This window comes from Dipodomys ordii, unplaced genomic scaffold (genome assembly GCF_000151885.1).
Source record: "Dipodomys ordii isolate 6190 unplaced genomic scaffold, Dord_2.0 Scaffold56, whole genome shotgun sequence".
Lineage (NCBI taxonomy): Eukaryota > Metazoa > Chordata > Mammalia > Rodentia > Heteromyidae > Dipodomys > Dipodomys ordii.
The window spans coordinates 909,160-926,719 of NW_012267272.1; the positions used below are offsets into that span (position 1 = coordinate 909,160).

Sequence of the window (17,560 nt, forward strand, 5' to 3'; positions counted from 1 at the left end):
TTCTTTCTTTCTTTCTTTCTTTCTTTCTTTCTTTCTTTCTTTCTTTCTTTCTTTCTTTCTTTCTTTCTTTCTTTCTTTCTTTCTTTCTTTCTTTCTTTCCTGTGCCTCCTCCTCTTGATTTCTGGTACTCTACATGATCAATAGAGTTTCTCTAGTAACAAACTATAGAAATGATCCCCAAAAGTAAAATCTTGCTTCTGCATTTCTAACAAGCTCCCAGATGCTGCCGGCAGTACGAAGCTGTGGATTCTCTCCCAATACCAGCTCTGCCTTAGATGAGGCCAGGGATGGTCTAGGTCTAGCTTCTACTAGGGAAGTCTAGTCCAAAGTAAGGGAGTGGAGGAATAGACAGGGAAGATGCCAAAGCAAACTCTGAGGTGTGTGGAAAATAACAGGGTTACCTAAGGGCCAGAGCAGAGCTCTGCCTGTGATAAGCAGAACCTTCTAGGTGGACTTGCAACAGCCCAGCCCCCTGCAGGGTAGTCCCTTGCCCTTAGGGGGCATAGCTGCTCTTCCTGAAGCCTGCCTTGGTTTCCCTGGCTGGCACAGGGAGTTCACCAGCCTCACCTCCGGAGCAGCAGCTTGGGGTGGTTCTTGCTCTCCAGGTTCTTGTCGATGAGGTCAGCCAGCAGCTGCTTGAGCACGTCGGTGGCGTACTCCAGCTTGCTCTGCAGCACAGTCATGATGAGCGAGGCCACATTGCCCCGATCACGCATGGAGAAGCTGCGCTGAGACTCAAGCGTGCGGATGAAGGACAGCAGGAACACCTTGTTGTTGATGAGCTGGGCAAAGAGCTTCAGGCCTTTCTCCACACGTTCCTGCCGGTAGCCCGGGACCTGTAGAGAAATCAGAGGTCCTGAGCACCCAGCAACCTCCACACAGGATGGACAAGCCTCCCAGCCCACCCCTCACCCATGACTCTGGCACAACCCATCTGGATAATGCTTACCCAGTCCTTCTCAGGAACTGGATACTACCCAGCATTTACTTAACCCTGATCATCCTCATGACGTGCGTCATTACCTCCAGTTTAGGGAAGACTAGCACAGAGAGAAATACCCAGATTTCCTAAGCAGCAACTCTGAGGTTTCTACCACCTTTGCCCTAATGGTAATGCAGAGTCTATATTCAAGGAGCCATTCCCAGCTGCCAGGGGAGCTCCAGGAGGTCAGGCACCTTGGCTTGCATCTTTTGTTGAGCTATTCAAAGCCAGGGCCTCTGTAGACAGGCAAGTGGGCTGAATCAGGATTGCTGGCTTCCACATAGGTTCTGATTTGTTTGCTGGACAACCTTGTGAGCAAGCCTCTTTACTTCTCTAGAGCCTAAATTTGCTCATCCAAAAAAGTGAACGGGCCTAACTGTAGAATTCTCTGACTCTGGCAGCTGCAGTTCTCCTCTGAGCCTTTTGGAGACCCTGCTCCAGCCACTGAAGGAGAAGGAAGGCATGTCTACCATCCTGCCTACACAGTCTGCGGTTTGGAGTTTCTGGTAGGATGCAGCTTCTACTTGGCTGGTGTATCTGCATCATCCCTGAACTGGGTGTGCAGGATACACCTCCCAGATGAGGGAGAACATGTACAGCAGTCCTGCTCATAGCAGTGACACACTGGAGAGTTCTAGAAACCCAGCAGAAGTGGGGAGGATGGAGGATGTACACTCAATAGGAAGCCACATAACAATGGCAAGGAATGACCTGGTGCTACCCACAGTCAAATTCACTATGTCTCATACAGCACCTGTAGGTCTGTAGCCCAGGCTTTGGATCAGAAAATGCAGAAACTTTGGCCCATGAAGGAGAACTCCATCACCTTTGGGGCCTACTGTCTCATCTATAAAGTGAGAATTTAAGTGCTTTTGTCATAATGTTTTATGAACATTAACTAAGATAATGTATGTAAAACGCCTGGCATGCACCACGCTCACTTAAGCAGCGACAGCTTTATCACCTGCTTCTTCAATTCCAAGACCGCTTTACCCGTTAATTTCCATGCTATGCATGGCACAGCATCTTTTGTCTCAGAATGGGGGGAGGGGAGGTAGAAGTTTCCTCCCCATTTTGTGGAAGGGGGAGATGAAAGTAAAATGTTTTGGTGAGATGTTTCTGGAACAATTCCCCTTTCAGCCTGCCACCCTTCCCCCAAGTCACTGCCACAGTGAAAACAAGACTGTATTTATTCACCAGATGGTTCTCCACTTTAGCTGAAGTCCGTGAGTATAAAACTGCCTAGTAAATTTTAATTGCAACTCAATACTTGGGAGTCTAGGAGCTGGTGATGGGTTATAGTTGGGAGTTATGATGGACAGCTTTGAGGAAAGGTAGGTAGAAACCCCCAACCCCAAATGTCTGGACTTGCCCAGTGACCCACAAAAGAGAGATCTAGTGACCTGCTCTCCAGAACAGCAAGAAGATACCATTCTCTTCACACTGCCAGCCAATGGTCAGGTTTCCCCAGGGCTAAAAGTGTTGGGAAAACCTGCTTTCGATAGCTTCTTTTAGAATGTTTCCATACTCAGAGTGCCAAAAAGGAGAAATATTTCAGTGGCAAGAATGGGATCCAACAAAACAGTAATGCCCACAAGTTCCCTGATTCTCACATAATCTCAAGGCTACTGGGGGGAAGAATTAAAGTTAATTTCTATCTATGAGTAGTTTAAATGAATGTATTGAAAATGAAGATATGGTATGTTCTGGATATACACTTAAAAAAATCAGAAGCAGGAATCTGAACATATATTGGTACAGCAATGTTCATGAAGACAACATTCACGACGGTCCCAAAGAGAAAGCATCCTAAGTTATCATTTACCCACACATGGATAAATGAATAAGAAAAATGGAGCATACCTAGCCAGAGGAACTTTAATGAGCCTTGAAAAAGGAAGAAATTCTGATAGATGCTCCCACATGCATGAACCTGGGTGACATTCTGCTTAGTGAAACAAGGCAGACATAAACGAATAAATACTGTATCATTCGCTCGTACGAGGTCCCTGGAGTATTCAAAGTCATCGGCGGAAAACAGAAAGTGGCTGCCAGGGGCTAGATGGAAGGAGAGCCAGCCTCAGCTTGGAGAGATGGATGGTCCTAATGTCTACATACAATGTGAATATATATAATGCTCTTTAGGAGCACACTTAGCAAAGGTTGTGATGGAAAAGTTTATATATATATATATATGCACACTTAAAAAAGAAAACAACAAAAGCCATGTGATCTGCTTGATTCAGAGTCTCTGACCAACAATTAGCCAACTTGTGGGCTCCATGTCAGGCAAATTACTGAAAATGGCTGTTAATGTGAGCTGGGGCCTGGGATCACAGTCTCTCTCTGACAAAGACAAAGGAAATAGAGAATTCTCATGCTGGAGGGGAGATTGGAAGGGCCAGACGAACAACAGGGCCATGGTAGGCCATGATGTGATTGGTACTGTGGGTAGCAGCAATGGTCTAAGGTTGGATGTGTCCACCTAAAGAGCTCCCAGGTGGTAATCAGAACCCCCAGTCCTGACCTCAGAGTCCCCACTATGGTCCTCTGAGAGTCCTCCAATGGTGGTCGGTAGGGGACCCATGGCTGCCTGTGCCTTGGGCTCCTTGGAGTGGGCAGTGTCTCTGGGAATCTCTGAGGCCACATTGTATGAGAACTCTGAAAGCTTTCTGCATGGAGAGAGGAGGCAGCCCCTGCTGCCTCCTGCCTAGCTGCCAGAAAATGAGGCAGGAGAGGCCAGCGCAGGACAGATGAGGCTGCAGCTGGCTCCACTCAAGGACGTGGGGGACGTGAAGGGTGTCCAGGTTTCCTTCCTGACTGGCAGTCATCCCATCTCCGTTCTCCACTGGAATTCCTATCTACTCAAAAATGGTTACTAGAAGAAAGGCCTACAGAAGTGCTGGAGATAGAAATACCAACAGCTAGCCAGGCACCCATAGCCACTCCTGTAATCCTAGCTACTCAGGAATCTGAGAGCTGAAGACTGCTGTTTGAAGCCAGTCTGGGCAGAAAGGTTCATGAGACTTATCTCCAATTAACTATGAAAAAACAGAAGTGGAGATGTGGCTCAAGTGGTAGAGCACCAACCTTGAGTGAAAATGCTAAGGGACAGCATGTGAACCCTGAGTTCAAGCCCCAGGACAAGCCAAGAAAGAAAGGGAGAGGGGGTAGGGAGACAGAGGGTGGGAAGAAAGGAAAGAAAGAAGAAAAGAAAGAGGAAGGGAGGGAGGGAGGAAAGGAAAGAAAAATGAAGGTAGGAAGGTAAGAAGGTAGGAAGGTAAGAAGGAAGGAAGGCAGGAAGAAAGGAAGGAAGGAAGGAAGGAAGGAAGGAAGGAAGGAAGGAAGGAAGGAAGGAAAGAAGAAAGGAAGGAAAGAAAGAACAGCTTTCAGTAAGGGGCCTGTTGCTGTTCAGAAGGGCAATGAGATTGTTGGAATTCTGGTCCTGGTAAACAAGGCTGGCATGTACGGTGAAGCAATCTGTGCACTAAACTACTCCAGATGTACACATATATAAAAGGGTCTATGGGGCTGGGAAGATGGCTCAGTGGTAGAGCGCATGCCTTGCATGCCTGAGGCCCTGAGTTCGATTCCTCAGCACCACATAAGCAAAAAGAAAAAAGCCAGAAGTGGCGCTATGGCTCAAGTGGTAGAGCGCTAGCCTTGAGCTGAAAAGCTGAGGGACAGCGCCCAGGCCCAGAGTTCAGGCCCCACGACCGGACCCCCCCAAAAGAAAAGGGTCTATGGGAGCATACAGAGTCCACATGCGCGGCCCTTACCCACCTCCCCCAGGGTTCCCTAGGAGAATGAGACTTGTTAACCCCACTACCATCACCCTGCGCATCCTTGGTTATGTCCCCAGCTAGTGTTAAGCCAGATCTGAAAGTCTGAGAATCTGTGGGCTGGAGGTAAGAGAATGTAGGAAGGCCAGAAGACAAGAGGAGTGAGTTTATATGATGGGACATGGTATGATTTCTAATGAGGGCCATAGAGTGGTCTAGATAAGTGGTATAGGGTACACAGATTTATGTTTACCAAGAGACCATCTTGAGTAGAAGTGCCTGTTACCCAAAGTATTCAGAAAGTATAGAAAATGGAATTGATACAGAAATAAAAAATTAAAAATAATCCAATTGAAAAGTTACATCTTTGGCCGTGAGCATAGCTCAGTGTTTGAATACTTGTTTAACATATGTGAAGCCCTAAGTTTGAACTACAATAAAAAGACAAGTTACAACCTTTGAAGAAACCTATTTGACTAGTGAGAAATGAGGAATAACTTTATATGCTCGACTTAGTTGAATTCTTATGGTGTCCACAGAGGGTATGATTCTTCTTCTCAGGACTGCCATGGTCACGCTATTGCAGACAGACACACAGATACCTGCTTATTCAATTGCTCACCATTTCTTGCAAGTCAACTCTGCCAGACTCTCACTCAGCACTGCAATACACAGGAGCAAAGCCCCTACATCCAGTCACACACACTCACACACACACACTCACACACACACAAACACACACACTCACACACACTCACACACACACGCACACACACACACTCACACACACACACTCACACACACACACACACGCGCGCGATTGTCCCATCTGTTCACCCCCACCCTCCTCCTTTCCTTACTTTCACCAGGAATCAATGAGAAGCCTGGCATTTTGATGCTGGAGGGAAGATGGAAGGCAGAGGGAAAAGAATGAGAAACAGGAAACCCAGAACTAGGAGCAGAACCAATGCCAAGAGTAGATATAAGTGTCCAGATGCAGAAGTTCTACAGGTAGATTATAATCTATGAGTAAGTCCATGTGTGTGTATGCCCATGTACTACTCTCTCTCTCTCTTGCTCACTCGCTCACTTGCTTGCTTGCTCGCTCTCAACAAGCAAGCAGGGGGAATGTGGAGCCACAAATGTCACTGTGGACATACAATGTGCACCTGTGTGTCCCCTGCAGAGCCCATGTGGATAGTCCCTCCACATCAGCATTTGCACCACTGCAGGACTTTTGAGCAATGAACCAGTTTTCATTTTATGGACAACGTAAGGCTTGGCATTAATCCTATTATCCACGGTTGCCTTGGCTCCATATTCCCATGCATCTGGAAGGCGTGGCACTGATGTGGCACAGTGCACAGGTTTGCCCTGGGAGCCGGTGTACATGGGAGTTGGCTTGCCTGGACTCAGCTCCTGACTGGGTCCCCAGAAGATATCTGGTCCCAGACAAGCAGGTCCCAGACAAGCACTGGACCTCCGTGACCCCTTAGTTTTGTCATCTATTAAATAGGCTCCTGGGAGGTTAGATGACTGAATGCCTTTGAAGTGCTTAGAGCTGTACAGGGATTTTCCTAACAGCCAACTAAGAGGGATCATTCCTAGGATTATTATTTTGCCCTACTTTCCTCATTTATATTTTCCACTTTCCCCCAGTATTTATCTTCGTAAGCCATTCTAAAGCTCTTTCAGAACAAAGTATAATATGAATATATGCATAAGCAGGATACCAGGGCAGGCAGCAAGTGGCACAGGTCCCTCTCCTAGACAGATCTTTGGGTTACCATTCCTGTTTCCCCTTCTTTCCCCTCCCATCGCTGAGTTTTTCTGGGAAGGTAATCCTCAGCTTCCATTCCATTCCATTCCCAAAGGGCTCACAGACCTGAGTATGTCTCACATGTCTGTTCTGAGGTCCACTGTCTTCATCCCATCTCCTCGAGGACAACTGACTGGTGCCCACCAGCTGGGGAAGCGCAGGAAGAGTCGTTCCCTGGCCATAGTTCTAATCAGATGAGGGGCACTAGACCTGCAGGCCACCTCTCCACGGTCATGCTCTAACTCTAGCACAGGCCACCACATCTCACCTCAAGGTCCCGGAGCACAGGGTGGTCTTCAATTCCTGGGAACAGCACCCGCATGGTGTAGTTTCTGTAATCCAGGAAGGGAATGCCGGCTCCATCCAGGTCGCTGGTCAGTTCGTGGATGTCTGTCTGCAGCTCGGCAAAAGCTAGCCCAAAGAGAAGCCCCATGAGACTGCAGAACTGGACAAGAGCAGGTGTCACCCCTTGGCTAGAAGGACTCAGAACCCTCCCTGGGGCCCCTGGGTAGCTGAGCACTGGAGCTTGGATATTCGAGGATGAATAGCATCAGCTGGAATTATGCCCCTTGTAAATGTCAGAGGGATGGCAAGGCTGTCCACCGATGTGTGCTATGGCTGGGGTCACAAAGGACTCATCACCTGAAGACGGAGGACAGAGGATGGGCTTGTACCATGTGCTGGGACAGGAGAAAGTGGACAGATGGACAGGAGAGAAGGGTTTCCAGAATGAGTTTGTGGCTGGTCCTGTGTATTGTACTGGGTTTCCAAATACAATTTAAGGTTTCTTCCAATAAAAGAAAACTTCTGAGAGACCAGTTTGGGGCTGTGCAGCTCATGGGGACCCTCCAACCTCTAAGTGTGGCTCGGATAATGAGACCGCTATGCTACTCTACCATGCAGAGTTGTGACTTGGTCCCTCTTGCTTTGAGAAGATGCTCACTGGGGGTGAATGTCGGCCTGCACTGCTGTCTGTGGTACAGACAAGGCCTCCAGATGGACAGTCTTAAGGCCCCCACTGGCCCCAGGGAAAATGTGATACACAGTACAAGAGTATCTTACCCATAACTAAACCTGTTATCACACTGCCTGAACACACGTCCTCCTCTGGGGCCAGCCCCTGGCTCCTGGAGATGCTAAGAGGTAAGGCGGCCAGCACTGCCTGGTGCTGGCTCTCTCCTTGTTACACATGCACTTACACATGCAGACATATATGCGCACACATATGCACACTCACTAGCACACTGACACACATTTGCACATACCATGATGGATGCCTAGTGGGCTGGGATGGCACAGGAACTTTACCTAGCCACTCCAGGCACCATGCTCAGAGCTATTCTGTCCTCACCCCACAGGGCCAAGTGAGAAGCACACAGCTGGGTGGTTTATGGGAGTGTGAGTAAGGTGGGGGTGCATGTTGGTGCATGTGCATGTGTGAGGATGAGTGCGGGCATGTGTGTACTCAGAAATGTGTGTGTTTGCATATCCACAGCTCAGAGCTGTGCAGGGCCAGGCTGGTAGCTTCTGAGTATGGCTATCGGTGACATCCTGGCTAGCTGTGACATCTCTGGCTGGCCTCAGGCCCACCCTGGCAGGCTCAGCAACATCCCTGAGCTTCAATGGCAATGTCCTCTTCCCAATCAGGACAGCTGATTGTGACAAGCCACAAGAGACAGCATGATACATCCCCCATAGACTCCTGTCTGTCCATCAAGCCCTCTTTCCCCAGGGAACCTTCTAGGAGAGTCTGGTATCCCCCTCTTCTGATTTATCCCCTCCCAGCTGGGGTATTGGGGTGCTCAGTCAGCCCGGAGGAGAAGGAGAGAGTCAGCTTTTGATTGGTCTGCTGCTTTTCTGTAAGTCACCAACCCCTTCCAACATTCAAAGCCTAACCCCCCTCCACACATAAAAGAGATTCTAATCATTATGCCTAATTAGAGGGAAGAGTACATTGCAGAGAAAAAAATCAAGCAGCATAAATATAATAAAAGGCAGTAATTAACAGTCCCACAAGGCGGATGCTGAGGTGAAGGATGTGGAGAGGGATGGAATGGCTCATTTCCCCATCAGAATCGGTGTGGCTCCATGTGGTAGCCTGGGGTCCAGGGTCCAGTTAACTCTGTACATTTTACATTTCACCTGCAGAGGACAGGCTGGGCCCTTGGTCTGGCTGACTCATGCAAAGATGTGTTAGGGTTACGAGAGTCTGACTGCTATATTTCCTTTTTGGGTTTCATGCTGATCACACTTCATGGTGGTGTTCGTAATATTCTTTTAAAAATACAAGCTGTGAAACATTCTTCCTTCAAAATCTCAGATCAGCCCTATAGCCTTCCCTTTCTGTGGAAGGAAGACAGCTGAGGATTGCTTGAATGCGACAGGTCCAGACACCCCCAGGCCTTCCCCCGGAAGCAGAGAGTGAAACACACTCAACCAGGATTGGGGGGGGGTAGAGACAGCTCTCATGGGTGCAAATGATACCTGGAAGGAGTCTGAGCATTGCTTGATGGAATTTGGGACTGGTGTGGCTCAGCCTGCTGGTTTGGGAATGGTGCACATACACACACAATCACACACACACACACATTTATATAGGCTCCCAAACTGACTGCTGCTGCCTTGTCTACTTGCTTGTCTCTCTCTCTGTCTCTGTCTGTCTGTCTGTCTCTGTCTCTCTGTCTCTCTCTCTCACACACACACACACAGTTTCAGGGCAGGGGCCCCTGTCCACTCCGTACCTTCCTTGCACTCCAGGGCTACACGGGACTCAAGGTTGTCCATCTGCATCTGCAGTCTCTTCAGCGTGAGGTCACTCTCGCGGGATTTGCGCTTATAGGCAATGAGCACAGCCACGATGAAGATGATGAGGAGGCCGCCGGCCACTGCAATGCTGACGATGGCAGGCAGGCTGAGCGGGCTGTCTGGCGCAATGTACACCATGCCGGGGGAGTACTCCATGCCACCAACACGAGCCTGGGGGACACAGGGGAGGAGGGAGCTGGTGGCAGGGCAGCCTGGGGGAAGAACCCCAAGTCAGGATGAGGGCTGGTTGTTAAAAGCTTGTTAAAAGAGGAGGGAAAATGGAGTGGATGGCAGAAGCCACTCTCTCAACTAGAGTCTGTGCCTCTTTCTCTTGGGTCGACATAGGAAAGCATACAACCAAGCAAAGCCTGACCTAATGTCAGTGATACTTCTCTAACATACAGTCCTTCATAGTGATGGGGGCCCGAGACACAGGGCATGACACATGGATCTCCCCAGGCCACCATGGCTCCTGCCTTCAAGACTCTGTCGCCTCTAACTGGAGACTTGGTATACCATTGCATATTGCTTTGCATTGCCCTGGTAGTTCACCCGCCAGTTCTGAAAGACCAACAAATTGGAGGGAGATGCTGGGAATTAGGGTGGGAAGAAGGAAGCAGGAGTGTGGGGTGGCTGGGAGGAGAGTACATTGGGTCAGAATCCTAGCCAGAAATCCTCTGTGAGCCTAATGGAACTGGCCACTCACACCCAGCATCCCTCCTGCCCTGAGAGCCCGATGGAGCTGGACCACTCACACCCAGCATCCCTCCTGCCCTCTGCCAGGATGCGGTCCTGCCCCTCACCATCACTTTGTGCTTGCCGATGAGGTTGGGGGACTCGCAGAGCAGCTGCACATCTGACACAGTCACGGTGCATGGCTTTTCCCCGACCAGCACGGTGTAGTTCAACTTCACGTTGCCCCCAGCCACTGGTGGGATGAGGTTCTTGCCCTGGACAGACAGGAAAGCCCTCATTTCAACCCTTGAGCCAAGACTATAGCTACTGGCTCCTGCCAGGGATTCCTACCTGGATATAGCCTACTGCAGGAGAGGCTACTGTCTGTATAAATCTAGAGAATCTGTGGTACCTGCCATGTCTTGGATGCGGTTTATTTCCATAAAGCTTAGCACCTGTTGCAGCATTGTTAAGAAGTTGTGGGACCTTTAAGAAATGGATGGGGGAAGGTGTCTATTGGGAGATCATTACTGGCCCCCCCTCTCTCTGCCCACTAGCTTCCTGTCTTACTAAGTGATGTCTCCTCACTCTCTGTTCCCACTGTGATGACCTTTTAAGAGCCAGTGCTAGGCTATTTAGACTTTCTGCCTTCAAAATTGTGAGCTCATTAAACTTCTTTTCTTTGTAAGTGCTAGCCTCAAGTGTTTTGTGATAGTAACTGAAAACAAATTAATGCAGGATTTAGATCACCATTTGTCTACCAGTGGCAAGTCAATAATCAAGCAACTCTTTCAGCATATCCTTGATGTAGCCTCGGTATCCTTCTCAAAAGAGAAGTATAATCAGTCACTACCAGTTGGTTCAAATGGTCATAGGAGTTAAAATTATCTTGCGATTTGTGGCCCCAAGAAAACTCAAGCTGTGGTTAGCAGAGGGTTGCAGGGGAACAGTATAAACCTCTAACTGCTCGGTTCCTGGATGCTGAGGACAAAAGCTTTCCTAGATGAATGTGCCTGCCCTGGGTGTACTGAGCCCATAAAGAAGGATATGGCACACAAGCTGGGCTGCTGCTTATGAAATCTGCAGAGCTGTGACTTCTGGCCTCTTCCTGTGACCAGAACAACCCCCCACCCAACCAATGTCGTAGCTTCCTTTCTTCCCACCCTTGTTCTACCTTAAGGATGATGGGAGTGCCAGGCTTGAGCTCTAAAATTCCTGAGGGACCAAAGGCTTCAAACACAGGGTTGGGGTAGTAGGTGAAGTTGGTCTTGTTGAGAATTAGCAGAGATTGGACATTGTCTAGGATGAAGCCAAACTCCTCAGGCCTCTCGGTGAGGTCTGACTGGTGGTCAGGACCCAAGGCAAGGGCTGGTGCCTGGCAGGTCATCTCCGTAGCATTCAGCACCTCACAGATCTGTGGGAGGAGTCCAGGAGGGCGATGATAAACAGTGTGTGTGCCCACCCTACCCCCCATGACGGGTCTCCTGGGGAGTCAAACGCAGAGGATCATGGGTGACCGAGCCAGGATCACACACTTGGGTGCTAATACATTATGCTATGTGGCTGTCACAGAACTCTGGTTTTTACCAGATGGGTATGGCAATAACTAGGTATTCGTAAGCTAGGAAAGAGCAGGGGTGTTGGAAGAAGGGAGAAGTAAGGGTATGTATGAAACCCCAGGAAGTAATCGATCATGTAGACCTGCACCTCCTAAAGGCTGAAGATACCCCAGCATCTGCTCCTCTATCCCACACTCCTAGGGCAGAGGTGTCACAGGCTTGGTGACTAGCATATGGGTCAGGACAAGCCTGGGGACTTGGGGAGCCCCACCCTTTGGGAAGGTGGCATGCTGAGTGGGAACCTCCTCCCCAGGCCCTGCTCACCCACACTCACATTGATGTGTTCCTTCCCTCCATGCTTGGCACGGATCTGGGGGTTCTGGATAAGGTCCAAGTGAGTCCCCCAGACAGCGATGGGTGTGTTCCCACTGCCCAGGAAGAAAGACAGAGCTGTGAGAATCAAGTACCAGAAAAGGAAGGGAGGGCATGTGTCCATGATGGAGGTGATGATGATGATGATGACAATGACGATGAAGATGCACTGTGACAATAATGAAAAGCAGGTGGCACAACACTATATGTGGGCACAAGGAGGACAAGCCATGTCCTTATCGAGGATAAACATCCCAGCAGCCAAGGGGAAGGAAGTAACAACAGATGCTGTGGCATCCATCCCTGGGCTTATTTTGAACAATGACAGCTTATGGAAGCGTAGGTGACTGTACAGCCCCTTGGTATCTGAGGCCTGACCTGGGGCCTGGGGTCTCATCCCTCAGCTCTCATGGCTGTTGGGACATTTTCACACTTGGTCCTAGTCTACTAGAAGCCTACCTCCAGATATAGACCCTCTAAAGTTGAAGCTATCTGCCCTCCAAACCTGGGAGATTGTGCTGCACATTTTCTCATTGGAGCTGAGACCTGGGAAGGAAACAAGCCCAAGCACTCAGACACCTTCTCCAGGAGCACACGTGTGACATGATGCAGAACCCAGGCCTCTGGAACATGGAGGTAGAGAAGTAGGCTGATGGGGAGAACTTGGGAGAGTCATATCCATATCACCTTTAAAAAGGATGCCACTTCCCTGTCCCAAGAGAGCCCCTGATTCCCAGAACTCAAGAGTAATTTGCTATCTAAAGCAAGATTTAACAAGTTAACCAGCTGTAGGCTGATTAAGAATTATAAGTGGGTAAGAATCCTTGACAGTTTCATCCACATGAATATCGACTATCTGTCTGTTTGTCTGTCTGTCTGTCTGTCTGACCACCTAGCAATCTGACTAATAGATTTTTATTCCCAGTACTCCAGATTGAATGCAGGGCCTTGTGCTTACAAAGAATGCACTCTACACTTCCACACTTGTAGCCCTTTTGCTTTTAATTTGTTTAAATTAAAAGTCTTTTATTTTTGCCTGGGCCAGATTCAGACATGGTATTCCTACTTCCACCTCCTGAGTATGATTACAGGCATGAATTGCCACACCTAGCCTTTGTCCAGTTGTAGATATTCTGTTACTTCCTTCCTTTTCTCCTTGAGTATGTGTATGTGCATGTGTGTGTCCATAAGATAATTCCTGTGACACCCAAGGAAACTTACTACCTACAGCAACGTCCAAAAGAGCTTCTGGCCTCCAGCTATCCCCTGTCTTCAGTTGTCAATTCCATGCATGGTTGCAGATTCTCTGCCCCACTGTCTCTGAGCTACCTAGGCAGAGTGTGCCAATCAAAGCCATACCTTGTGCAAACATACCCCAGCCTCAGACTTTCAACAACAACAAAAAATACTAGAGCTTTGTATATCCCTCCCCCATGGTATAACCCCTGCTTTCACTGTATTTCGAGGTTGGTATAATTTGTGGAGGGGAAGGGAAAAAACAAATCCTCTGTTTCCTTCCCAGGTCTCAGCTCTAGTATTTTTTGTTGTTGTTGAAAGTCCTAGAATGTGTCTCCAACCTCCTAGACATGAGCATGACTCAGAGATACTGCCAAGTGCCAGGAGGGATGACACTTCTATTTCTGTGATGATGATACACAGAAGGCCTGAATTCAGCCAGAGTGTATGCCTCCGAGTCACAGAGCTTCTAGAGTGAGGCACACACAAAGAAATAATCAACTTCCTTTATTCTTCAGGCCCTGGGGCCAAATACAGAGTGGCCTTTGATGGTCTGTGTCCTCCTCTGTCCCTCTTGCTCTTCATCTGCATTAAGACTCTGGCTAACATTTCAAGGTTAGACCTTACAGAGTGACTAACACTTCCAGGTTGAGCCTTACAGAGTGACTCTTGAGGCAGCCATACTCCATGCCCTTAGCCTTCTTTCTGGTGATAAAGGCAGAGGCTGCAAAGAAACATAGGTCCCATGGTTTCCCTTATTTGCAATAACTAGTATATGTCTGAGACAAGTAGAAATGGTCAGATAAGTTGATGTTAGGCAAAATGAACCCCAGATAAGGACTCAAATGGTTTTTCTTCCTTGCTATTGTTTCTAACATATTTATAAGATTATTTCTTTGTTGCTTTGTATATCCCTCCCCCATGGTATAACCCCTGCTTTCACTGTATTTCGAGGTTGGTATAATTTGTGGAGGGGAAGGGAAAAAACAAATCATTTAAATAGGGTTACAGGTGGACCCATTGCAACAATGAGATGTATAAGTTGTTCTGTTGAAAAAACGAACTTTACAACTTTGGTGGGGGGGAGAAGGGGAAGAGGATTCGGTAGGGGTTCAGGGGGAGGATAGGAAGGGATAGGAAGGGGAAACAAAGGAGGAGGCTACAATGCTTGATAAGAACTGTACTCATTATCTTGCCCATGTAATTATAACCCCTCTGTACAGTATTTTCACAATAATAATAAAAAAAGGCAGAGGCTGGCAAACTTTCTGAAAGGACCAGACAGTAAATATTTTAGGCTCTGCAGGCCATATGGTCCCGGTCACAACTACTCCACTCCGCTTTGTAATGAGAAAGCAGCTATAGACAATACAGATAAAGTAAGCATAGCCCTGTTCCAATAAAACTTTATTTACAAAAGCAGGTGACTGGTGTGTTTTGGGTTTTAAAGATGGCTTCTTAAGACTACACACAGGCTATGTCCATGTACCTCACTTTATCCTGAAGAACTTTTTTTTTTTTGCCTGTGTGTGCCAGTACTGGGGCTTGAACTCAAGGCCTTGTGCTCTTGCTTAGCTATTTTGCTCAAGGCTTGCACTCTACCACTTGAGCCATACATAACTCCACTGGCCCTAACATTTCTTCATGCTGTCCTCTCTGGCTTCCTTGGCCCCAGCGCAGACAGTGGGGCAGGGAAGACGCTGAGCTGAGCACTGTGCTCCTGAGCACTGTGCTGTCTCTCACTTCATTCCCTTGTTGCCCAGTGCGGGAGCTCACAGGTGGGCCTCCTTGGGCCCAGGAAGCTGTTAAGGCCACCTGTCTGATCAGCAGCAGCCTGGGATGAGCCCCCTGTCTGTCCTTCTGTCCTTCCTGTCTGTCCCTGCTCCCCTTGCCGTCCCACAGAGCAGCTTCCCAGACATCTGCATGGGACCCCCTCCACACAGCTTCCTCATCTCCACGAGATCAAGAGAGCTCGAAGTTTCCAAATCCCCAGAATTACCCAAAAGATGGGGTCCCAGAAAGAAACTGTGACTTGCCCCTGGCGAATGAGTGAAAGGCTGCACTCCTGCCCCAGTGTCTTCCTAAGATGGCATCCAACACCTAGGTCCACCTTCTGGAACATTCATTTAGTATATCCATACTGAACACTGGGAAAAGTGCAAGGAACAAGGCCCAAACTGTGCCCTTGAGGAGTTTGTAGTAGAGGAAGAGACAAAGCCAAGCAGGCCAAGAGGGAGCAGGCTACAAGGACGAGCAGTCAGCAGGCCCCCTGGAGCACAGAGGACAGGGACAGACTGGATAGAGCATGGCCTAGGGAGGAGGAAAGAAGTTGACCTTGAGCTTCCTCCTTCTCCCCCATACCTCAGTCTGAGGCAGGACCGGAACGACTGCTGATATTTAGCAGAGGTGAGGTACAGGGGAATCAAACAGGCACCTTGACCGGGGCTGTGGGCATTACCACCAAGAGCTCCACCAGTCCTGAGGCTGGGGTCATGAGTGAGTGCTGGCTGGTTAGAGCTTGTCCTCTGGGCTGGGGCTTGCACCATCCAACCTCTAAACAGGACTGCGTTCCCAGAACTTTCCTTGGAGTTATAGCACCGAGGAAGGAAACTGAGGTCTGAGGCATGGAGGGACAGTTGGGGCAGCTCCTACCTGACGATGCTCCACTCAGGCTCAATGCGCACGATGGTGGGGTCCTCCACGTACTGGAAGGCGAGGTCCTGGCGGATTTTCGCCCTGTCCACCTGCACTGTCACCTTCAGCTCTAGCACTTCGTCCGAGGAAGTGGTGTTGCAGACGATGAAGGATGAAGATCGCCTGGAGGAGGGAAGGCAGTGTACTGAGCCCCCTGGGCATTGATGGGATGGTGGTCCCAGGTCAGCTCCCCCTGCCCCAGTGTGTCAGGCTCCTCAAGAGCAGAGGACAAGCACTGGCCAGAGGTAAGGCTCAAGGACCAGATTCAGAGGCTCTTTGACCAAGATGAGTCAGATTTTCAAATAGGCCTGGTCTTGGGGGGGGGCCTTGTTTAGTTTACCTGACATTATTTTTAGCCAGGATATCCTGATTGATCACACACACACACACACACACACACACACACACAATCTTGTCCTCATGACTTGCCCTCAGCAACAATCCCTTTAAATCAGCTAAGTAAGAATTCCCAGGCTCCCTTTCTCTTCCTAGTTTTCGTTCTCCGCCCCCTTAGTCCATCCCCAGCTATCTCCCCTGCATTTGGAGTTGAGCTCTGACTTATCCCCTATTGTGACAGACTCCAAACTACTACAACATTCTGAAAGAATTCATCCCTATCATTTTACCAAGTGTCAGAATGATTGTTTCTTTAGCACTGCTAACACAAGGCCTGGCCTGGTCTGACTTCAGATCTGTCAGAGCATTCAGCATAGCCCCTCTAGGGAAACCTCTCCCTCAGGCCAGCCACATCTTCTAGGCCCTTCCTGGATGAGCCATGTGTTTCTCCTCCCCTAGGCTCTTTCTGGGCTAGCACAATGAAAGTCGCCTGCTTGGCCTCAGCCTCAGAGCTATTCCAGTTATCTCTGGGCAGTCATTGCTGGCTCCTGGGCCACAGCTGGAGAGAGACTGACAGCCATAGACCCTGAGCTTGCTCTGTGGCTTCTGCAGAGAGGCTGGTGCGGGGTACCTGGCTGAATGATGGCCAGCAGCATGGATGCCCTCTGAGGAAAGGCATGCCCAGCCTCTGCCCTCTCCCAAGGACAGCACAGCACACCCATGCTCACAGGGAGGAGCCAGGACTTCCAAGAGTTAGCCCAGGAAGTGGCTGTCCTCTCATCTCCATGGAGCTCTGACTTTTCCCCAGAGGTTTACCTGTTTGAGCTGGTTACCTGTGGAAAAGGCAGGGCTGCTTTCCGAACATCACCACCACATTGCTGCCTGCATTCAGGTTGGTGCCGGTGATGGTGACCTGGGTGCCCCCGGACATGGGCCCCTTGCTGGGCTTCAGGTCTGAGAGGGTCAGTGTCTGTGTAGCAAAGAGTGAGGGTTATTGTCCACTTCCCTGATGAGATGCAGAGGGGTTAAGTAACTTTCCCAAGGTCACACTGCTCAGAGGCAGCATCTGACTCCGGAGCTCGATTCTCCTTCCTTTGGGGAATGTGGTACCGCCCCTTCCCATTGTCCCCGTGCTTCTCCAGAGAGCCGCCCTGAGTGCTGGTGGCTAGAACAATGACCACCATGTAGGAGGACCTGCAGCCGCCCCACACACAGCCTTCTGCTAGGCTGGAGGTGTGAGGAGTAGCCAGGCTGGGGCTGGGGGCTGGGAGGAAAGCCCTTGAAGGCCAGGGATTTGGAG

The 17,560-nt window shown here is 49.3% G+C and overlaps 1 protein-coding gene across 3 annotated transcripts in view; it reads right to left on the reverse strand.

Moving 5' to 3' along the window:
• Nucleotides 1-17,560, reverse strand: part of Plxna4 (plexin A4) — a 422,862-nt gene that overhangs the window by 31,154 nt on the left and 374,148 nt on the right. For all 3 annotated transcript variants that reach the window (XM_013021638.1, XM_013021639.1, XM_013021640.1), the window contains 8 exons: nt 17,094-17,230; nt 15,883-16,047; nt 11,957-12,050; nt 11,238-11,477; nt 10,192-10,338; nt 9,325-9,559; nt 6,852-6,994; nt 568-836 (listed from right to left, as the gene is read on the reverse strand). In XM_013021638.1, the coding sequence (XP_012877092.1) occupies nt 568-836; nt 6,852-6,994; nt 9,325-9,559; nt 10,192-10,338; nt 11,238-11,477; nt 11,957-12,050; nt 15,883-16,047; nt 17,094-17,230 (1,430 nt within the window). The remainder of the gene's footprint in view (nt 1-567; nt 837-6,851; nt 6,995-9,324; nt 9,560-10,191; nt 10,339-11,237; nt 11,478-11,956; nt 12,051-15,882; nt 16,048-17,093; nt 17,231-17,560) is intronic.